Consider the following 19,267-nt stretch of genomic DNA (forward strand, 5'->3'; position numbering starts at 1 on the left):
TCGCTTTCCCACCTAAGCCTGAAAAGCCTCAGTTACCCAGAAATTAAGTTCAGAGAGGCATGGGAACAAGAAGGCAAAGAAATACAGCAAACTTTAGAAGTATACATTAACTAGATGTCACTTTTGGGTCATCTCCCTTTGGGTGATAAGGACATTCTGCAGGTGTAAAAACAAGTGAACTGAATATATAGTGACCAGAAGGGCTGAGTCAGTCTTCTACTTTGTTAAATTTACTTACTTTTAAATCCCAGAAGAGCCAAAAATCATCTGTAAAGGAAAGTAGCAAGTAAATAGCATGCCATTTTCTCCTAGTGTTGATGCCTACAAAAGGAAAAATGATTATTAACTCTTAGGCGGCATTATCTTTTTCCAATACTAAATGTAACATTTAGTAAAAACATATTGTTTTAGTTCACTAAGTAGTTGTCTAATCTTTTCCCTCTATATGTAGGTTCCTTTGGAAATTAAAAAAAAAAAAAAAATATATATATATATATATATATGACACTGTTTACAAAGGGTAAAAAAAAAATAAGATTCTATACATGGATATGCAAACTTAATATTACATAGTGGATTTGGTGTGTATATCTGGTTTTGAATCCTGAGTTTACTACTTACTGTGTTTACCAGGGAAAACCACAATTTGTTATCCTTCTCTCCTTTCATACAACACAGAAAACCACAATTTGTTTAACAGTCACATAATACATATTTAAGTCACATGCTAAGCACTACACTAAATTCTGAGAACACAACAATGAGGTCCCTAGTTACAAAGAACTTGTCTTCATTTTTCAATTAGTAATATGTGGATAAAAGTTACCCAATGGACAGTCTAAGGCAGAATGACTGTGAAGGTCAAATAAGACTGTGAAAAAGCTTCAAAAATTGTAAAACACTACACAAATATTCGTTTGTCCAAACATTTATTGAAATGCCAGGCATTGTGCTAAGCACTAGAGATATAACAGTGAACAAGGCTTATATGGTCCCTGCCCTTACAAAGCTTACAGTCTAGCAGTGATCAATAAGCAGTAACAATAAAGTGTGCCAAGTGTATGTCTGGGAAAGAACAGGGTGTATAGGGAATGGATAGTAAGGGCACCTAATCTAGAGGGCATCAATGAAGGTTTCCTAGATGAAGTGGCATACTGAGACCTTAAAGATGAAGATAAATTTGTATTGTACCCTAAGAGCAATGGTGAAAGCAATGCAGTGACATGATCAGTAAGTCTTTTGGAGCAATTTGGTTGTAGTGTAGAAAGGAATAAAAATAAAAAACAGGGAGACTAATAAGGAGGCTGTTGCTATAATTTAGGTAGGTTGATGGCCTGAATTAAAATGGTAGCATTGGAGAATGGTTGGTAGTGGTAATGCCATTTAGTGAAAGAGGAAACATGAGAGGAGGAGCAGGATTGGGGGCAAGATCAATGACATGTAGTGCCTGAGACAGCAAAGAGCATTTGTTAGCAATTAGATACATCAATTAGGGAAGATCTAGAAAGGAGATATGAATCTGAGTCATTTGCATATAAATGGTAAGGAAACCATGGAAGGAAATGAGATCAGCTAGCGAGATGACACAGAACAAGGCAGTCTAAAACAAATTTTTTTAAAAAATACGAAGAACAGATATTGAAGGGAAGAGGTGCCTGCAAAGACTAAGAAAGCACACCTGGAGATGGTATCTCCTCAAAGCTAAAGTAATCAAGTGTTCAAGTGTTTCAAGGAGAGTAAGACTATTAACAAGGACTTAGCATAGTAGAGCAATTTGAGTGGCAATACGGGACACTGGGAATACAAATTTGTCAAGAAAACTAGTAGGAATGAGCTATAGGACAGTAACTGGTAAGGACCTAAGAATTTTTTTTTTAATGTACGTATTTTAACTATATTCACTGCTACAACAGGACCAGTAACAACTATATTTATTTAAAAAAAAAAAGACTGCCATGCAGTTACAGAATTACTTAATACAGAAAACAGTAAAATACACTTTTTTCTTTTTCTTTTTTTTTTTTTTAACAAACAAGACTAGCTTATAGCAAATTCTGTATAGCTAAGGGTCAATTTAAAATCCTTGGCTTATATCTCCCCCTCACTCAATGACTACATGATGCAAACTAATTTTATTAACACCTTAAGCAAAACATACTGGAATTTCACAAAATGTACAAGATTTCAATATTTAAGGAACTGGGGTTAGAAAGCAGAAGTGGCTTTCAGGTCTTCCAGTCTTTCTCTCAAGTAATAAAGCTCTGCCGTGAATATTCAAAGCTATTGGGAAATTACCGATAGATTTTTCTGGTTTTTTTTCGGTTTTCCACTATGTTGTTTCTCTAGATATGTAAGCTTACTCTATTAACCAAAATCTCAGCTTGACCATTCTTGATAAGTACCTAATCGACATGTAACTTTTTTTCTGCCTTAAATATGTATAACAGGACAGAGCCCTTAAATCTGATTCAATTATTAATTCCTGATTTACAAGTGCTATTGTGAGCTAACAGAACTTATCAATGCCTTTATTGCACTTTACTAGCCAAATTTAGAAGGTTGGAATTAGTCTCTCCTATCTAGTATTCTGTCAGTTTGCCCAGCTTGTACTTTTATTTTTGCTTCTAATGGTAATCTGCCCTATCCCTTGAAATAAAATAATCTACATTTTGGGAGGGCTAATTCTTCATTGTGCCAGGCTGTCCCATGCACTGCAGGGGTGAGTGTCTTTAGGCTTAAATGCCAACAGAAGCCCCTAGTAAATATGACAACCAAAAAAGTGCCCCTACACATTTCTCAGCATCCTCTGGAAGGACAGGTTACTGCCTCTAGTTGAAAGCCACTGGCACAACTTTGGTTTTTAGGCTCTTATGCCATTTATTTTAATTGCCCAGACCTCAATTCCACCTAAATTCTTAGTTATAGCCTGGTTCCTTGAATTTGCTGGATTAGTAACCACAGATTAAGGTGTTTCAATAGTTAAGACAGGACTTTGGAACATGAGTTTTTAAATTGTATAATACTTGAGAGGATCTATGAATATAAATTGGGTCCTGTTTATAATTAGTTTTACATAATGAACTTTAAGATTGCCTTTTCATGGTGAACAGAAGTTTGGAAATTACTGTTTTGGCACAAAGCAGATTATCTTAATAGAAATACAGAATTACTGCAATCTGTGAATAAGACTGCTTTTAAATATTTCTACTTATGTGCTATCTTAAATATAGAATGTGTACAACAGTTCCAAATTTTAGAATAAATCCATTTCTAGCATCTAACAAAATCTGATACTGTATCATTTTAAAACAAAGTGTTTACTGTAGGCAGGATTTTTTAAAATAAAGCAGCAATACCCACGCAGATAAGACAAAAAAGCTAAAATATCTCACACCTCCTAATCCTGGAGTGCAATCTTTTTTCCTCATCGTTTTTGATAGGGCCAAACTTGTGTCTACAGTAAAAAAAAAAAAAAAGAATTACTAACTGGCAACCATTAAGATTCTATACTTACCATAGTCCTTTAATAGGCAAGCTGATAAAATAGCCCGCAGTTATTAAAAAAAAAAAAAATCCAAGGAAAACCCCCAATAATTAGTCTTATCTCCAAATTGCAACTTAAAAATGATTCTAATGACTTCCTCTATCAGTAATGTGGTATCACTGAGGTGGGTGATGGGGAGGGAAGAGGGAAGAAATCTGTCAATATTACCTTCGAACTCAGAAATGTTTAAAAAAAAAGTCTCAAACATTTTGATAGTTAGACAAAACACCTCCACTGTTATGTATGGGCTTCCTTTTTGGAAACTTATGAACTTGCTATGTGAGTTTCTGCAAATTGGTTCAAAAGCACATTTAAGGAGTTGATAATTTAAGACTATATGAATCAGAATTTTAACACTCCATTAAAATAAGAGCTGAAATTTTTGGCATTTATCTTCAGAACACCTAAAAAACAGACTGCAAATTCAACTCACATTAATACTAAATCTCTTTAAAATTAACTATATCATAAAAGACAATGACTTTGTCACTAAACTAAGTTTTAAAAAAGGTGGCATTCTCATGTTTCAGTCCCATGCTGCCATTTGAGATGAAAAAAAAGGCAACTGTCAGAATTTTAATTGTGATCAGTTTGGACGGCTGGTACTTGGTACTTTCTCACAATCCAAATTAGTAAACTTGAAAACTCAAACCAGTTTTTGCTTTTAGAATTAAATTCTTGTTGAGTTTTTCAATCTTGTACTACAAAGCCTTATGGATTAGATTCATTTCTTTCTCTCACAAGATCATCCCAACCGGGCTCCATTTCAGTTGTGGCAACCCGAAACAGGGCTTGGAGATGCTCATCTGTTAATGGCTGACTCAAAGTGTGTTGGTTTCGAGTCAAATATGAAAAAGCCTTTTCACAGATTTGGTTACTATCAAACAAGGATGCCACCTTACAGGCAACCCCTTTGATAATTGGGTAGGATTCAGCAGACAATCCAGCATAAAACTGCCCCAAGTCTTTGATTCTGTATTCATTCCAAAGATTAGTGTTTGCCTGAAGTTTTGTTAGCTCCACCCTCACTGAAATAGGTGCATATTCAGGTTTAAAGTTAAATGGATTTGAAAAAAGTTCTAAGTCCTTTTTAATGAACCTGAGGTCCTTAAAATGTCTCTCAAATTCTTTTTGGAGACGACAGATCACCATTTGATACCTATCAGGATCAAATATTTTTTGATCTTCCTTATTTTGCTGTTTTAGCTCATCAACAACTTCTCTGAGGGCAGGAAAGTCTGTTAGATTTTTTTCCTCAATATGTCTTTGAAATAAATTCAGCTTAACTTCGAAAGTACAAATATGGTCAAAGGCAGCAGCAGCAAAGACTTTACTAACTCGTAATTCTTCACTGAGTTCTCGAAGGTGTTCCATAATGTCCACCAAGAAGCCAAAGTCACAAAGCCATTGTTTGTCTGAGAAGTGGACTGTTGTTGCCCCTACTGAAACCAAGAACGCTTCCATTTCTTTTCTTAGAGAGAATATTAGTTTTAAAGTTTTCCCTCTCCTAAGCCAATTGTTCAGACATCGTCCATTAACCCTTTCACCATGCTCTGATTCAGATTCCGTTAGTAAAGTCTGAAATTCAGGTCGCCTAACGCCTCTGGTCTTAATCAAAACTATCCATTCGGATATGGTATTTATGATCTGATTAACATCTACATCATAGGAGCTCAACAGTTCCAAGTGAAGAAATCCTGAATAATGAATGACATTCCAACAGTTGGGGCTTACGGCCTTTTCTCTCATGTATGAGACGAGTCCTGAGTTCTCACCAATCATCCTCAAAGTATGGGTCGTGGTCAGTCCAACCATTCTCTGCAAGCTAAGCCCTGCTGTCTGCAGGGCCTCTAGGATTGCCGACATGAGCGCACCAACACTGAAATGATGAGTCAGGTTGATTATGGTCAGAAGATCTTCTTGCACCTCCAACTCAGGGCCTACACCGCGGATAAAGACCAGGAGGTAGTTCTCATAGGCCACAAAAGCCTGGTCGTCCAAGGCAAGAGAATAGGCTTTAAAATCCCTGGCTCGGTTAAAAAGCTGGTTGCGTAGATTCCTGTCAATGCTCAGGATCCTCTGCCTTGTGATCTCTGGAGATAAGTCAACGCCTTGCAGGACGCTTACATGCTCGGGCAGTACCTCTCTCAGCAACACCTCCATGCACTGGTATACAAAGTCCCCCTCACCCCAGCCGCGACCCTTCAAGGCCAAGAGGCGGCAGAGCCCGAGGCCTGCACGAGCAGCTCTCTCTTCAGGAGTGAAGGAGGCCACGGGCAAGTCGCCCTGACGCAGACGCTCCACCAGGGCCGCGCGCTCGCCGTCCGCCACATACCGCTCGTAGTATTCGTGCTCAGCCTCGTAGTGGCGCCTGACGTCGCGTTCGCGGGTAGCTACGATGAGGCGGCGACAGACCAGGCACAGGGCCCCATCGCCCTCCGGAGGCTCCACCACCAAATAACGCTGGGTCCACTCGGGCCGGAAAACTAGAGCCTCGTCGACTTCCATCTTGCTTCTTTTGGGCGTCATCCACATTCTGCGGGAGGCCACAAGAGCAGGGCCAACGTTAGAAAGGCCGCAAGGGGAGAGGAGGAGCCTGAGAAGCGCCAAGCACCTCCTCCGCTCTGCGCCAGATCACCTCAGCAGAGGCACACAAGCCCGGTTCCAGCATCTCTGCTCCTATTGGCTGGATATTTCCTAGTCCCCGAGCTCCTAAAAACGAACCAATAGGAAGAGCGGACAGTGATCTCTCTAACGCGCAAGCGCATATCCTTCTAGGTAGCGGGCAGTAGCCGCTTGAGGGAGGGACGAAGAGACCCAGCAACCCACAGAGTTGAGAAATTTGACTGGCATTCAAGCTGTCCAATCAATAGCTGCCGCTGAAGGGTGGGGCTGGATGGCGTAAGCTACAGCTGAAGGAAGAACGTGAGCACGAGGCACTGAGGTGATTGGCTGAAGGCACTTCCGTTGAGCATCTAGACGTTTCCTTGGCTCTTCTGGCGCCAAAATGTCGTTCGTGGCAGGGGTTATTCGGCGGCTGGACGAGACAGTGGTGAACCGCATCGCGGCGGGGGAAGTTATCCAGCGGCCAGCTAATGCTATCAAAGAGATGATTGAGAACTGGTACGGAGGGAGTCGAGCCGGGCTCACTTAAGGGCTACGACTTAACGGGCCGCGTCACTCAATGGCGCGGACACGCCTCTTTGCCCGGGCAGAGGCATGTACAGCGCATGCCCACAACGGCGGAGGCCGCGGGGTTCCCTGACGTGCCAGTCAGGCATTCTCCCTTTCCGCAAACCGTGTGTTTCTTTACCGCTCTCCCCCGAAACCTTTTAAGGGTTGTTTGGAGTGTAAGTGGAGGAATATACGTAGTGTTGTCTTAATGGTACCGTTAACTAAGTAAGGAAGCCACTTAATTTAAAATTATGTATGCAGAACATGCGAAGTTAAAAGATGTATAAAAGCTTAAGATGGGGAGAAAAACCTTTTTTCAGAGGATACTGTGTTACTGTTTTCTTGCTTTTCATTCATTCCAGAAATCATCTGTTCACATCCAAAGGCACAATTCATTTTGAGTTTCTTTCAAAACAAATCGTTTGTAGTTTTAGGACAGGCTGATGCACTTTGGGCTTGACTTCTGATTACCCTATTGTTAAATTAGTGACCCCTCTTAGTGTTTTCCTGTCCTTTATTTCGGAGGACGCACTTCGAAGATACCAGATTTTATGGGTCATCCTTGGATTTTGAAGCTTATAACTGTGACAAAAAATGTGGAGGGAAGAGATTTGAAACATGTGGAAGGAAAAGTGAGTGCAGACTATAAACTTCCAAAAAGACAAGCCCAAAATACACCTAAACGTTATGTCAGATTATTTTGTTAAAATCAGTTGTTAGTGAAGTCCGTACGTTAATAGAAAAAAGAATGCTTCAGTTTGGAGTGGTAGGTTTCTAGAGGGATTTATTGTGAAAGTATAAACTATTCAGGGCAATGGGACTGAGAGAACAGTGGGTAGAAAGGACCACTGAAGGAAAGGAAGAGAATTGGAAGGTAGATGAAAGAAGGAGCAAGGAACCTGGGGATGTTTTTTCCTTTTCACTTGTAATAGTAGTAACAGAAGCAATGGCAGACTGGCTTTTGTTTCTACTGTGTTAGAATGAATTGACAGGACAACTGGGCCTGTTATTGTACTGTGCCAGAATACTGTAAAACAAAACTAAACATACTAGCTGGTGGCTTGTAATTAATTACTTAAGTGGAGATTTTTTTTTTTTTTTTAGACAGAGTCTCACTTTGTCACCCAGGCTGGAGTGCAGTGGCGCGATCTCAGCTGACTGCAGCCTCCTCCTCACAGGTTCAAGGGAGATTCTCCTGCCTCAGCCTCCCGAGTAGCTAGGACTATAGGCATGTGCCACCACACCTGGCTAATTTTGTATTTTTAGTAGAGATGGGATTTCTCCATGTTGGTCAGGCTGGTGTCAAAACTCCCGATCTCAGGTGAACCGCCTGCCTCAGCCTTCCAAAGTGCTGGGATTACAGGCGTGAGCCACCGCGCCCTGCAGTTTTTTGTATTTTTAATAGAGACAGGGTTTCACCATGTTAGCCAGGATGGTCTCGATTTCCTGACCTCAGGTGATCCGCCCGCCTTGGCCTCCCAAAGTGCTGGGATTACAAGCATGAGCCACCGCGCCCGGCTCAAGTGGAGATTTTTATATGGAGTCCTGTTATACTCTTTTTAATATGTAAGTTGAGATGACTAATACAACTTCAATACAGGGGCTCATGAGAAATGTCTATAATATTTAAGTAACTTATTGTCTTCTTTCTTTTTTTTTTAAGATGAAGTCTTACTCTTTTGCCCAGGCGGAAGTGCAGTGGCGTGATCTTGGCTCAGGGCAACCTCTGCCTCCTGGTTTCAAGCGATCTTCCTGCCTCAGCCTCCCAAGTAGCTGGGAGTACAGGCGTGCATGACCACACCCGGCTAATTTTTTTATTTTTAGTAGAGACGGGGTTTCGCCATGTTGGCCTGGCTGGTCTTGAACTCCTGACCTCAGGTGATCCGCCCACCTCAGCCTCCCCAAGTGTTGGGATTACAGGCGTGAGCCCCCGTGCCCAGCCTATTATCTTATTTCTGAATAAAGAACTGTCTGTGTGGGGAATAGATAACTCTTTCTCATGCAGCCCCTGCTAGAAAATTTATTTTCTCTAGCAGTTGGTCTGTGCTTGTAGGCTACTCTTTGAAAGCACAAAAAATTTATTGACTTCTTTTTTTGGGGGGTTTTTTTTTTTTTTTGAGACAGAGTTTTGCCCTTGTTGCCCAGGTTGGAGTTCAATGGCGCGATCTCAGCTCACTGCAACCTCCGCCTCCTGGGTTCAAGTGATTCTCCTGCCTTAGCCTCCTGAGTAGCTGGGATTACAGGCATGCGTCACCATGCCTGGCTAATTTTGTATTTTTAGTACAAATGGGGTTTCTCCATGTTGGTCAGGCTGGTCTCAAACTCCTGACCTCAGGTGATCCACCCGCCTTGGCCTCCCAAAGTGCTGGGATTATGGGTGTGAGCCATTGCGCCTGGCCAGAAAATTTATTGACTTCCTAAAGATTTATTAATTTTCTGCATTACTTTTTTTCCCCCTCCATCGTAAATATAAAAGGGAATAGTAGAGAAAATCATTCAGAATTTTATTTTTTAGTGACATTATTTAGTGACATTTTATTAGAGTCACTTAGGAACCTGAGGCTGAATAAAGTTCAGGTAAAAGTAAAATTAGTTGAGAAGAGACATCTGCCAAAAGAAATCTATTTTTAACTTCACTTGCTGTCTTTCCTAGAGGAACAGAAATAGTGCTGAATGTCCTATTAGAAATGATGGTTGCTCTGCCCGTCTCTTCCCTCTCTCTCACACAATATGTAAACTCATACAGTGTATGAGCCTGTAAGACAAAGGAAAAACACGTTAATGAGGCACTATTGTTTGTATTTGGAGTTTGTTATCATTGCTTGGCTCATATTAAAATATGTACATTAGAGTAGTTGCAGACTGATAAATTATTTTCTGTTTGATTTGCCAGTTTAGATGCAAAATCCACAAGTATTCAAGTGATTGTTAAAGAGGGAGGCCTGAAGTTGATTCAGATCCAAGACAATGGCACCGGGATCAGGGTAAGTAAAACCTCAAAGTAGCAGGATGTTTGTGCGCTTCATGGAAGAGTCAGGACCTTTCTCTGTTCTGGAAACTAGGCTTTTGCAGATGGGATTTTTTCACTGAAAAATTCAACACCAACAATAAATATTTATTGAGTACCTATTATTTGCTGGGCACTGTTCAGGGGATGTGTCAGTGAATAAAATAGATTAAAATCTATTCTCTTCTGATGCTTACATTATAGTGGTGGGAGACAAAATGGGTATAATAAATATTATATTAGATAGCATTAAGTGCTGTGGAGAAAACTAAAGCAGGGAGGAAGATAGGAGTGTGCAAGCCAGAAAGGTTGCAATTAAATTGAGTAGTTCAGGAAGGCTTCAATGTGGATGTGATATTTGAGAGACCGGTGGAAGTCAAGGAGCAAGTTGTGAGGCTATTTAAAGGTATTCTTGGCATACAGAACAATATACGCAAAGACTATTAAATGGAAGCATACCTGACATGTTAAAGGACTATCAAGGAGGCCAGTTTGTCTAGAGGCTGAAAAGGAAAGAGTAATAGGAGATGAGGTCTGAGTGAAAACATGTAAATCCTTGTGGGCCAAGGTAAAATCTTTAGCTTTTTTTCTGAATATGGTGGGATACTGTTAGAGGGTTTTAAGCAGAGGTTACGTGGTGTGGTGAGTTGTTTTTTTTTTAATCCTTTGTCTTTCTGTGTGGAAAATAGCAGGACAGGGCAGAAGCAGTCTGTCCTGCAAACTGCTTGGTCACAGTAGAGATGTAAGAAGCAGTGAGATTCTGGGTTAATTATGGAGGCAAAGTTCTCAGAATTTGCTGATATAGGGTATGAAGAGAAAGAGGAATCAGGAATGATTTCAAGGTTTTGGTCTGCTAAATGGAAGGAGTTGCCATTTACTAAGATGGGAAAGACTATGAAAGAAGCAGATTTTCAGAGAGATCAGAAGTTCATTTTGGGGCATGTTCAATTTAAGATGCCTGTTAGTTGGATGTTTATGTGAGTTTGGAGTGCAGGGTAGAGATTTAGGGATGAATATTTGGTAGTTGTCTGCATTTTAATGGTATTAAAAGCCACGAGAAGGATGGGCATGGTGGCTCACACCTGTAATCCCAGCACTTTGGGAGGCCAAGGCGGGCAGATCACCTGAGGTCGGGAGTTCGAGACCAGCCTGACCAACATGGAGAAACCCCATCTCTACTAAAAATATATAATTAGCCGGGCGTGGTGGCACATGCCTGTAATCCCAGCTACTCGGGAGGCTGAGGCAGGAGAATCGCTTGAACCTGGGAGGTGGAGGTTGCGATGAGCCGAGATCACACTGTTGCACTCCAGCTTGGGCAACAAGAGCGAAACTCCATCAAAAAAAAAAAAAGCCTTGAGACTCACCTGAAAAGATGCTCAACATTATTGGTCATTAGGAAAATGAATGAAAACCACAATGAGATACCACTTCACACCTATTAGGATGGCTGTTATCAAAAACAAAAACAAGTGTTTGCAAGGATGTAGAGATTGGAATTCTTGTGTATTGCTAGAGGGAATGTAAAATAGTGCAGGGTGCTGTGGAAAATGCTGTGGTGATTCCTCAAAAAATTAAACATAATTATATAATCCAGTAATTCCACTTCTGAGTTATTCCCCAAAGAAGGGATGCAAGCAGATATTTGTACGCTCATATTCATGGCAGCATTATTTACAGTAGCCAAAAGGTGAAAGCAACCTAAGTGTCCATCAGTGGATGAATGGATAAACAAAATGGAATAATTTCAGCCTTAAATAGAAATAAAATGTTGACACATGTTGCAACATATACGAACCTTGAAGACATCATGTTAAGTTAAATAAGTTGGTCACTAAAGGACAAATATTGTATGATTCCTCTTATGAGGTTCCTAGAGTAGTCACATTCATAGAGACAGTAGAGTGGAGGTTGCCCAGGGCCGGGGGAGCGAGGAGAATGGAAATTATTGTTTATTGGGTACAGAGTTTCTGTTTGGGGAAGATGAAAAAATTCTGGAGATGGATCATGATGATAGTTAACACAGCAGTGTGAATATAGTTAATGGCGCAGAACTGTACATTTAAAAATGGTTAAGATGGAAAATTTTCTGTTACATATATTTTACTGCAATTTTTTAAAATTTTATTATTATACTTTAAGTTTTAGGGTACATGTGCACAACAGGCAGGTTTGTTACATATGTATACATGTGCCATGTTGGTGTGCTGCACCCATTAACTCGTCATTTAGCATTAGGTATCTCTCCTAATGCTATCCCTCCCCCCTCCCCCACCCCACAACAGTCCCCAGTGTGTGATGTTCCCCTTCCTGTGTCCATGTGTTCTTATTGTTCAATTCCCACCTATGAGTGAGCACATGCGGTGTTTGGTTTTTTGTCCTTGTGATAGTTTGCTGAGAATGATGGTTTCCAGCTTCATCCATGTCCCTGCAAAGGACATGAACTCATCATTTTTTGTGGCTGCATAGTATTCCATGGTGTATATGTGCCACATTTTCTTAATCCAGTCTATCATTGTTGGACATTTGGGTTGGTTCCAAGTCTTTGCTATTGCGAATAGTGCTGCAGTAAACATACGTGTGCATGTGTCTTTATAGCAGCATGATTTATAATCCTTTGGGTATATACCCAGTAATGGGATGGCTGGGTCAAATGGTATTTCTAGTTCTAGATCCCTGAGGAATTGCCACACTGACTTCCACAATGGTTGAACTAGTTTACAGTCCCACCAACAGTGTAAAAGTGTTCCTATTTCTCCACATCCTCTCCAGCAGCTGTTGTTTCCTGACTTTTTAATGATCGCCATTCTAACTCGTGTGAGATGGTATCTCATTGTGGTTTTGATTTGCATTTCTCTGATGGCCAGTGATGATGAGCATTTTTTCATGTGTTTTTTGGCTGCATAAATGTCTTCTTTTGAGAAGTGTCTGTTCATATCCTTCACTCACTTTTTGATGGGGTTGTTTGTTTTTTTCTTGTAAATTTGAGTTCATTGAAAAATTAGAATTTTTTTTTCCCCTTTTTTAGAGGCAAGGTCTCACTCTGTCGCCCACACTGGAGTGCAGTAGTGTAAGCATAGCTCACTGTAACCTTGAACTCCTGGGCTCAAGCAGTTCTGTCATCTCAGCCAGCTGAAGTAGTAACTGTAGGTTCACACCACCATGCCTATTTTTGTTTTTGTAGAAATAGGGCCTTGCTTTGTTGCCAAGGCTGGTCTTGAACTCCTGACCTCAAGCAGTCCTCCTGTCTCAGCCTCCCAAAGTGCTGGGATTATAGGTGTGAGCCACTGCACCCAGCCTTGGAGATTTTTAATAAAGAAGCTTGTCAATTAAACAAACAACAAAAAGCCCTGAGACTGAATGAGATAATCAAGAGAGTATGTGTAGATAGAGAAGAGGTCCAAGGAAGGAGTCTTGGGTGACTCTGATGTCAAGTGAGGACATGAGGCAGAAACAGCAGTGACTGAGAAGGAGCCACCTAGTAAGAAAGGAGGAACACCAGGACAGTGTGGTATTCTGGATTCCAAACAAGGAAGTTACTGCTAATTTTAAAGCTCTTCTCAGGCTGGGCATGGTGGCTCACACCTGTAGTCCCAGCACTTCGGGAGGCTGAGGTGGGTAAATCACTTGAGCTCATGTGTTTGAGACCAGCTTGGGCAACATGGTGAAACCTCATCTCTACTAAAAATATAAGAAATTAAGGCCAGGTGTGGTAGTTCATGCCTGTAATCCCAGTGCTTTGGGAGGTCAAGGCAGCCAGATCATTTGAGATCAGGAGTTCGAGACCAGCATGGCCAGCATGGTGAAGCCCCATCTCTACTAAAAATACAAGAAAAAATTAACCGAGCATGGTGGCGCATACCTGTAATCCCAGCCACTCTGGGGGCTGAGACATGAGAATTGCTTGAACCCGGGAGGCGGAGGTTGCAGTGAGCTGAGATCTCGCCACTGCACTTCAGCCTGGGTGACAGAGCAAGACTCTGTCTCAAAAAAAAAAAAAAAAAAAAAACAAGAAAAGAAAAAAAAACTCTTCTAAGAGGATTTTTTTTCCTGGATTAAATCAAGAAAATGGGAATTCAAAGAGATTTGGAAAAATGAGTAACATGATTATTTACTCATCTTTTTGGTATCTAACAGAAAGAAGATCTGGATATTGTATGTGAAAGGTTCACTACTAGTAAACTGCAGTCCTTTGAGGATTTAGCCAGTATTTCTACCTATGGCTTTCGAGGTGAGGTAAGCTAAAGATTCAAGAAATGTGTAAAATATCCTCCTGTGATGACATTGTCTGTCATTTGTTAGTATGTATTTCTCAACATAGATAAATAAGGTTTGGTACCTTTTACTTGTTAAATGTATGCAAATCTGAACAAACTTAATGAACTTTAACTTTCTAAGACTGAGAATTGTTCATAAATAAACTATTTTACCTGCAGAGACCTCTGATATATGTTTCTTGATGGAAGTACCCAGTACCGCCTATGAAGTTTTCTTGTCAAAAAATCAAATGTGAATCTGATCATTACTTAGATCTAAGTACCAATATATGAAAAATATAGGAGACAAGGAAGCATGGTAAATGATACTGAGATTGGGAGACTACATGGAAAAAGACTTGTTCCCTTCAACAGATAGACAGCAGGGAAAAAAGAATAGAGAAAGGAGTAAAGAACCTGTAGATTAAAAGACATTTAAGGGACATATGAACCAGGTCCAATGTATAGATCTTACCTAAATCCTGATGGAGCAAACTATAAAAAAATTTTTTTGAGACAAATGTTTGAATACAGGTTGACTATTTGATGGCATTAAGGAGAAATTATGAATTATCTTGGTATAAGAATATTGTCATGGGTTTTTTTTTTTTGAGTCCTTACCTGTTAAGATACATACTAAAATATTTGTGGGTAAAATTATATGACATATAGGAGTATATGATTTAGAAAACAGATTAAAATATAAAAGGATAAAATAGGATCTTATATTTTGTGACTCACTTCCTGATGGATATCTTTCTACCCAGTAAATATAGTCCTATCTAGGTTTTAATGGCTACATGTATGTACTGTAGTTTGTTTAAATGGTTTCCTATTGAACATTTATGCTCTTTGCCATTTTTTCCTGTTTAACGTTCTGTTTTTTTTTTTTTTTTTTTTGAGACAGTCTTGCTCTGTTATCCAGACTGGAGTGCAGTGACATGATCTCAGCTCACTGCAACCTCTGCCTTCTGGGTTCAAGCTATTCTCCTGCCTCGGCCTCCTGAATAGCTGTGATTACAGGCGTGCACCACTATGCCCGGCTAATTTTTGTATTTTGGGTAGAGACAGGGTTTGGCCATGTTGGCCAGGCTGGTCTTGAACTCCTGACCTTGAATGATCTGCCCGCCGTGGCCTTGCAAAGTGCTGGGGTTACAGGCATGAGCCACCACGTCTGGCCTTGTTTAAGGTCCTGATGAGTATTCTTATAGGTACACTGTGTTTCGTTTAATTATTTCCTTAGGATAAATTTATAGAAATAACATTCCTTGGTAAAAGAATACATATTTTAAAAACTATTAGTTTCCTGTTGCTGTCAAAAAATTTCCAGAAACTTAGTGGCATTAAACAATACAAATTAATTATTCTACAGTTCTGGAGATCAGAAGATACGGGTCTTACTAGGCGTCACTAGGCTAAAATCAAGGTTTTGGCAGGGCTGTGTTCCTCTATGGAGGTTCCAGGGGACCAGAGAAACTACTTTACAGTAGTTATTTTAAGGGAATGAAAGTGAAGATGGGGTTGGGCAGTCAAAGAGGCTGTTACTTTTCATTTTTGGCCTTTCAGTAGTTTGAATTTTTTTATCATATACATGTATTACTTTAATTTTTAAAAAGTGAAAAGCAGCTGTGATTCAGTCTCTGTAATTTAGATCAATTTACATCAAACTAGGGTGGTCTCATGTATTGTCTTGCTCACAGTGACCACTAGATTATTCCAAGAAGGGACAATTTCCAAGACTTGGTTTACACTGAGACGGCTCCTGATTTTAAGGATACCTTAGATCAAACTCTAGGAAGGCAGTTTCATTTTGGCCTTGCAGTTCCCTGGATCATTTTCCAAGCCCATGGCCTCCTGGAGTCTTCGCCTAGCTGTAGGTTATCTTTGTGGCTATTATTTCACTGTAATTATACAGGAAGATTTATTGAGGGATTTCTGTGTACTAGCCGTGGTTCTCAGCACTTTGTATACTTTGTATTAACTCTGACTCCTGACAGTAACTCTACAGAGGTTCTGCTGTTACCCAGTTTTACATAGAAACATGGCCAGCGGACGCAGTTAGAAAATGGCAAAGTGGGGATTAGAAACTAGGCAGTTTGACTCCAGAGTCTGTGCCCCTGTCCACTTGGCTCCACTGCTGGGGAAGAGGCCTCTGAAGCAGCAGGACCATCTGCTGTGCCATGTGTAGTGGTACTCTATCTTCCTGGTGTGATGTTGTGTTCTACTTTGCATTTTCATGTCTTTCCTTATACAGGTCTCAAAATCATTTACTTTTTTTTTTTTGAGACGGAGTCTCACTCTGTTGCCCAGGCTAGAGTGTAGTGGCATAGTCTCACTCACTGCAACCTCTGCCTCCGAGGTTCAAGTGATTCTCCTGCCTCAGCCTCCCAAGTAGCTCGGATTACAGGCACATGCCACCACAGCTAGCAAATTTTTGTATTTTTAGTAGAAATTGGTGTTTCACCATGTTGGCCAGGCTGTTCTTGAACTCCTGTGACCTCAGGTGATCCACCCACCTAGGCCTCCCAAAGTGCTGGGATTACAGGCGTGAGCCACCCCGCCCAGCCTTATATTTTTTAATGATGCACATTAGCTCAATTACATAAACCAGGGAAATCCAGCTAGGACCTGGTGATTTCTGAGCCTGACCCATGTGCCTTTCAATGAACTGAACTTGCCACAGCTGTATTTACTGTCTACTGAGATGCTGTCACACAGACCCCATCATAGCACAGTTCCTGAGTTACATCTTTACATACTGTAGTATCCTTCTTGTGAAAAAAGATACAGATTCCAAAGGTCTGAGAAACCAATCTTGGTTATAAAGGGGAAAAATGGTCATGGGTTTTTAAAATTTGTTTTGTCTTAATTGCATTTCAGATTTACATTTCTAAATGAATAATTGCTTATATAAAGCAGTTTTGATTAACAATATAAAACACTATCTATTTGGAGTGATTCCTTTACCCATTTCTGAAAGCAAGTTTTAAAAATTACTAGGAGACACTTCATTGAGAATATTATTAAACATGCCTATAGTTCTACCACCTCAACACAATTGCTTATTAACACATTAATGTTTTGGTGTGTTTTGGACTTTTTAATATGTATTTTTCACTTGTTCTAGTAATTATGCTACAGATTGATCATTTCTTTTTCAACATGTCATCAAAGCAAGTGAGCAAAGTGCTCATCGTTGCCACATATTAATACAAAATGGAAGCAGCAGTTCAGATAACCTTTCCCTTTGGTGAGATGACAGTGGGTGACCCAGCAGTGAGTTTTTCTTTCAGTCTATTTTCTTTTCTTCCTTAGGCTTTGGCCAGCATAAGCCATGTGGCTCATGTTACTATTACAACGAAAACAGCTGATGGAAAGTGTGCATACAGGTATAGTGCTGACTTCTTTTACTCATATATATTCATCCTGAAATGTATTTTTTGCCTAGGTCTCAGAGTAATCCTGTCTCAACACCAGTGTTACCTTTTTTGGCAGAGATCTTGAGTACGTTTTCTTTTCTCCTTATTGATAAATTGATAATCCTCAAGGATGATTATTAGGTGATACTCTTACTTCATGGATTCTTAAAAGATATGATTTAACATATTACAAGTGCCTAGCAAGGTGTCTGTTACACGTAGGTATTTTAAGTAAATGGTAGCTGCTGATGTAATTTCTGCCCCTTTGCCCTTCAGTTGGGGTATTGCTTTGGACCGATTAGAGGGCTGTGGCTGGGATGCTAAAGGTTCATGTTTCCTTAGCTGGCTCCTGAGCCACCAGCTCCCACCACCTGTGTATACCTGTGCTAGTTTGCCTTCCCACAAGTAGCTGCTGGCTATCTGTTATGCTGGCACAGTTTTCAGAAGCTGAATGGCCTTTGAACAGAACAAAAATGGGATTCAGAATAACAAAATTGCACCTTTGTTTTTATAAGCACTGGCCATTCACTAGTTGAAGACTGGTAGGAATACCTAATTCATGCCAAAAGAAAGATAATTTTTAAAAATCACACAGGTTGTTTGTAGATTAAAAGGGAAAATAGGCTAGGTATAGTGGCTTTGCCTGTGAGTTTGGGAGGCTGAAGTGGGAGGATTGCTTGAAGTCAGGAGTTTGAGACCAGCCTGGGAAACAGAGCAAGACCCCGTCTCTACAGAAAATTTTTAAAAAATTAGTTGGGTATGGTGATGCACATCTGTAGTCTTAGCTACTCCGGAGGCGGGAAGATTGCTTGAGCCCAGCAGTTTGAGGCTGCAGTGAGCTGTGATTACACCACTGTACTCCAACCTTAAAATAAATAAATAAATAAGGGAAAATATCTTCAACAAAGGATAGTTCTGTCTGTTTCTCAGTCTTCCTCAACAGATAAATGTGTGAAGTAATGGAAGGTGGAGATTTCAGATTACACAACATTAATGCTAAGGGCGTTTGACTCTGTGTGAATTCTAATTGCCCTAGATCTAGACGGGCTGATACTATTAGAATCCCCTGTCACTAACTGAAGACAGAGTTGTAAGTTAATGCCTTCCTAGATAGCCTAGATTGTGGTATGCCGCTGCATGCTAAAATGGCTCCCCTTCCATAGCAGGATGAAATAGAGTCATTATCTTGGCAACCAGCCCCTGCTAATGTGCTCTCAGTCTGCCTTTCCAGCCCCTTCTCTCTACCTATTCCCAGCTGCCGTGTATTTTAAAGCCTCTATGCTTTCATTTTTGTTTTTGCCTTCCTGGATGGTCTTTCCTGCTGTCTCCACCTGAAACTATTCCTCTCTAAAGAACAGATGAATTGCCATCTCTCTGGGATGCTTTTACCCACCCTCACTCCCACCTCAGGCTGAATGGACCCTTCTCTAGATCACTTGGCATATTGTTCTACAGTTAGGTAAAAAGTCTACCTATCACTAGATCAAGAGCTTTGTTTTTTTTATTAATTTAATTTTCTTTTTTCTTTTTTTTTTTTTTTGAGACAGAGTCTCGCTCTGTCGCCCAGACTGGAGTGCAGTGCGCGATCTTGGCTCACTGCAAGCTCCGCCTCCCAGGTTCACACCATTCTCCTGCCTCAGCCTCCCGAGTAGCTGGGACTACAGGCGCCTGCCACCACGCCCAGCTAATTTTTTGTATTTTTAGTAGAGACGGGGTTTCACCATGTTAGTTAGCCAGGATGGTCTCGATCTCCTGACCTCGTGATCCACCCACCTCGGCCTCCCAAAGCGCTGGGATTACAGGCATGAGCCACCGCACCCAGCCCCAAGACCTTTCTTTATTACCAGGGCTTCCACAGACCTGACAC

General features: G+C 40.6%; 2 protein-coding genes across 5 annotated transcripts in view; one reads left to right on the forward strand and one right to left on the reverse strand.

Annotated features, from left to right (window-relative positions):
* Nucleotides 1-912: 912 nt before the first annotated feature.
* EPM2AIP1 (EPM2A interacting protein 1) lies at nucleotides 913-6,079 on the reverse strand. The gene has a single exon (XM_034956104.3). The coding sequence runs from the start codon at nucleotides 6,077-6,079 to the stop codon at nucleotides 4,256-4,258; it is 1,824 nt and encodes a 607-aa protein (XP_034811995.1). The 3' UTR covers nucleotides 913-4,255.
* MLH1 (mutL homolog 1) overlaps nucleotides 5,823-19,267 on the forward strand; it is a 57,776-nt gene continuing 44,331 nt past the window's right edge. The window contains exons 1-4 of one of the 4 annotated variants that reach the window (XM_003826110.5): nucleotides 5,823-6,667; nucleotides 9,612-9,702; nucleotides 13,863-13,961; nucleotides 17,297-17,370. In XM_003826110.5, the coding sequence (XP_003826158.2) occupies nucleotides 6,552-6,667; nucleotides 9,612-9,702; nucleotides 13,863-13,961; nucleotides 17,297-17,370 (380 nt within the window). In that variant the 5' untranslated portion in view covers nucleotides 5,823-6,551. Of the gene's footprint in view, nucleotides 6,668-6,808; nucleotides 6,895-9,611; nucleotides 9,703-13,862; nucleotides 13,962-17,296; nucleotides 17,371-19,267 lie in introns of those variants that run through there. The other 3 variants (XM_008951571.5, XM_063602242.1, XM_034956102.3) reach the window with 3 other exon arrangements.

The sequence above is a fragment of the Pan paniscus genome, chromosome 2 (assembly GCF_029289425.2).
Source record: "Pan paniscus chromosome 2, NHGRI_mPanPan1-v2.0_pri, whole genome shotgun sequence".
NCBI classification, from domain to species: domain Eukaryota; kingdom Metazoa; phylum Chordata; class Mammalia; order Primates; family Hominidae; genus Pan; species Pan paniscus.

Coding starts and splice junctions, on each gene's coding strand:
- EPM2AIP1 (XM_034956104.3), bottom strand. CDS start 6,079: ATGTGGATGACGCCCAAAAGAAGCAAGATGGAAGTCGACGAGGCTCTA.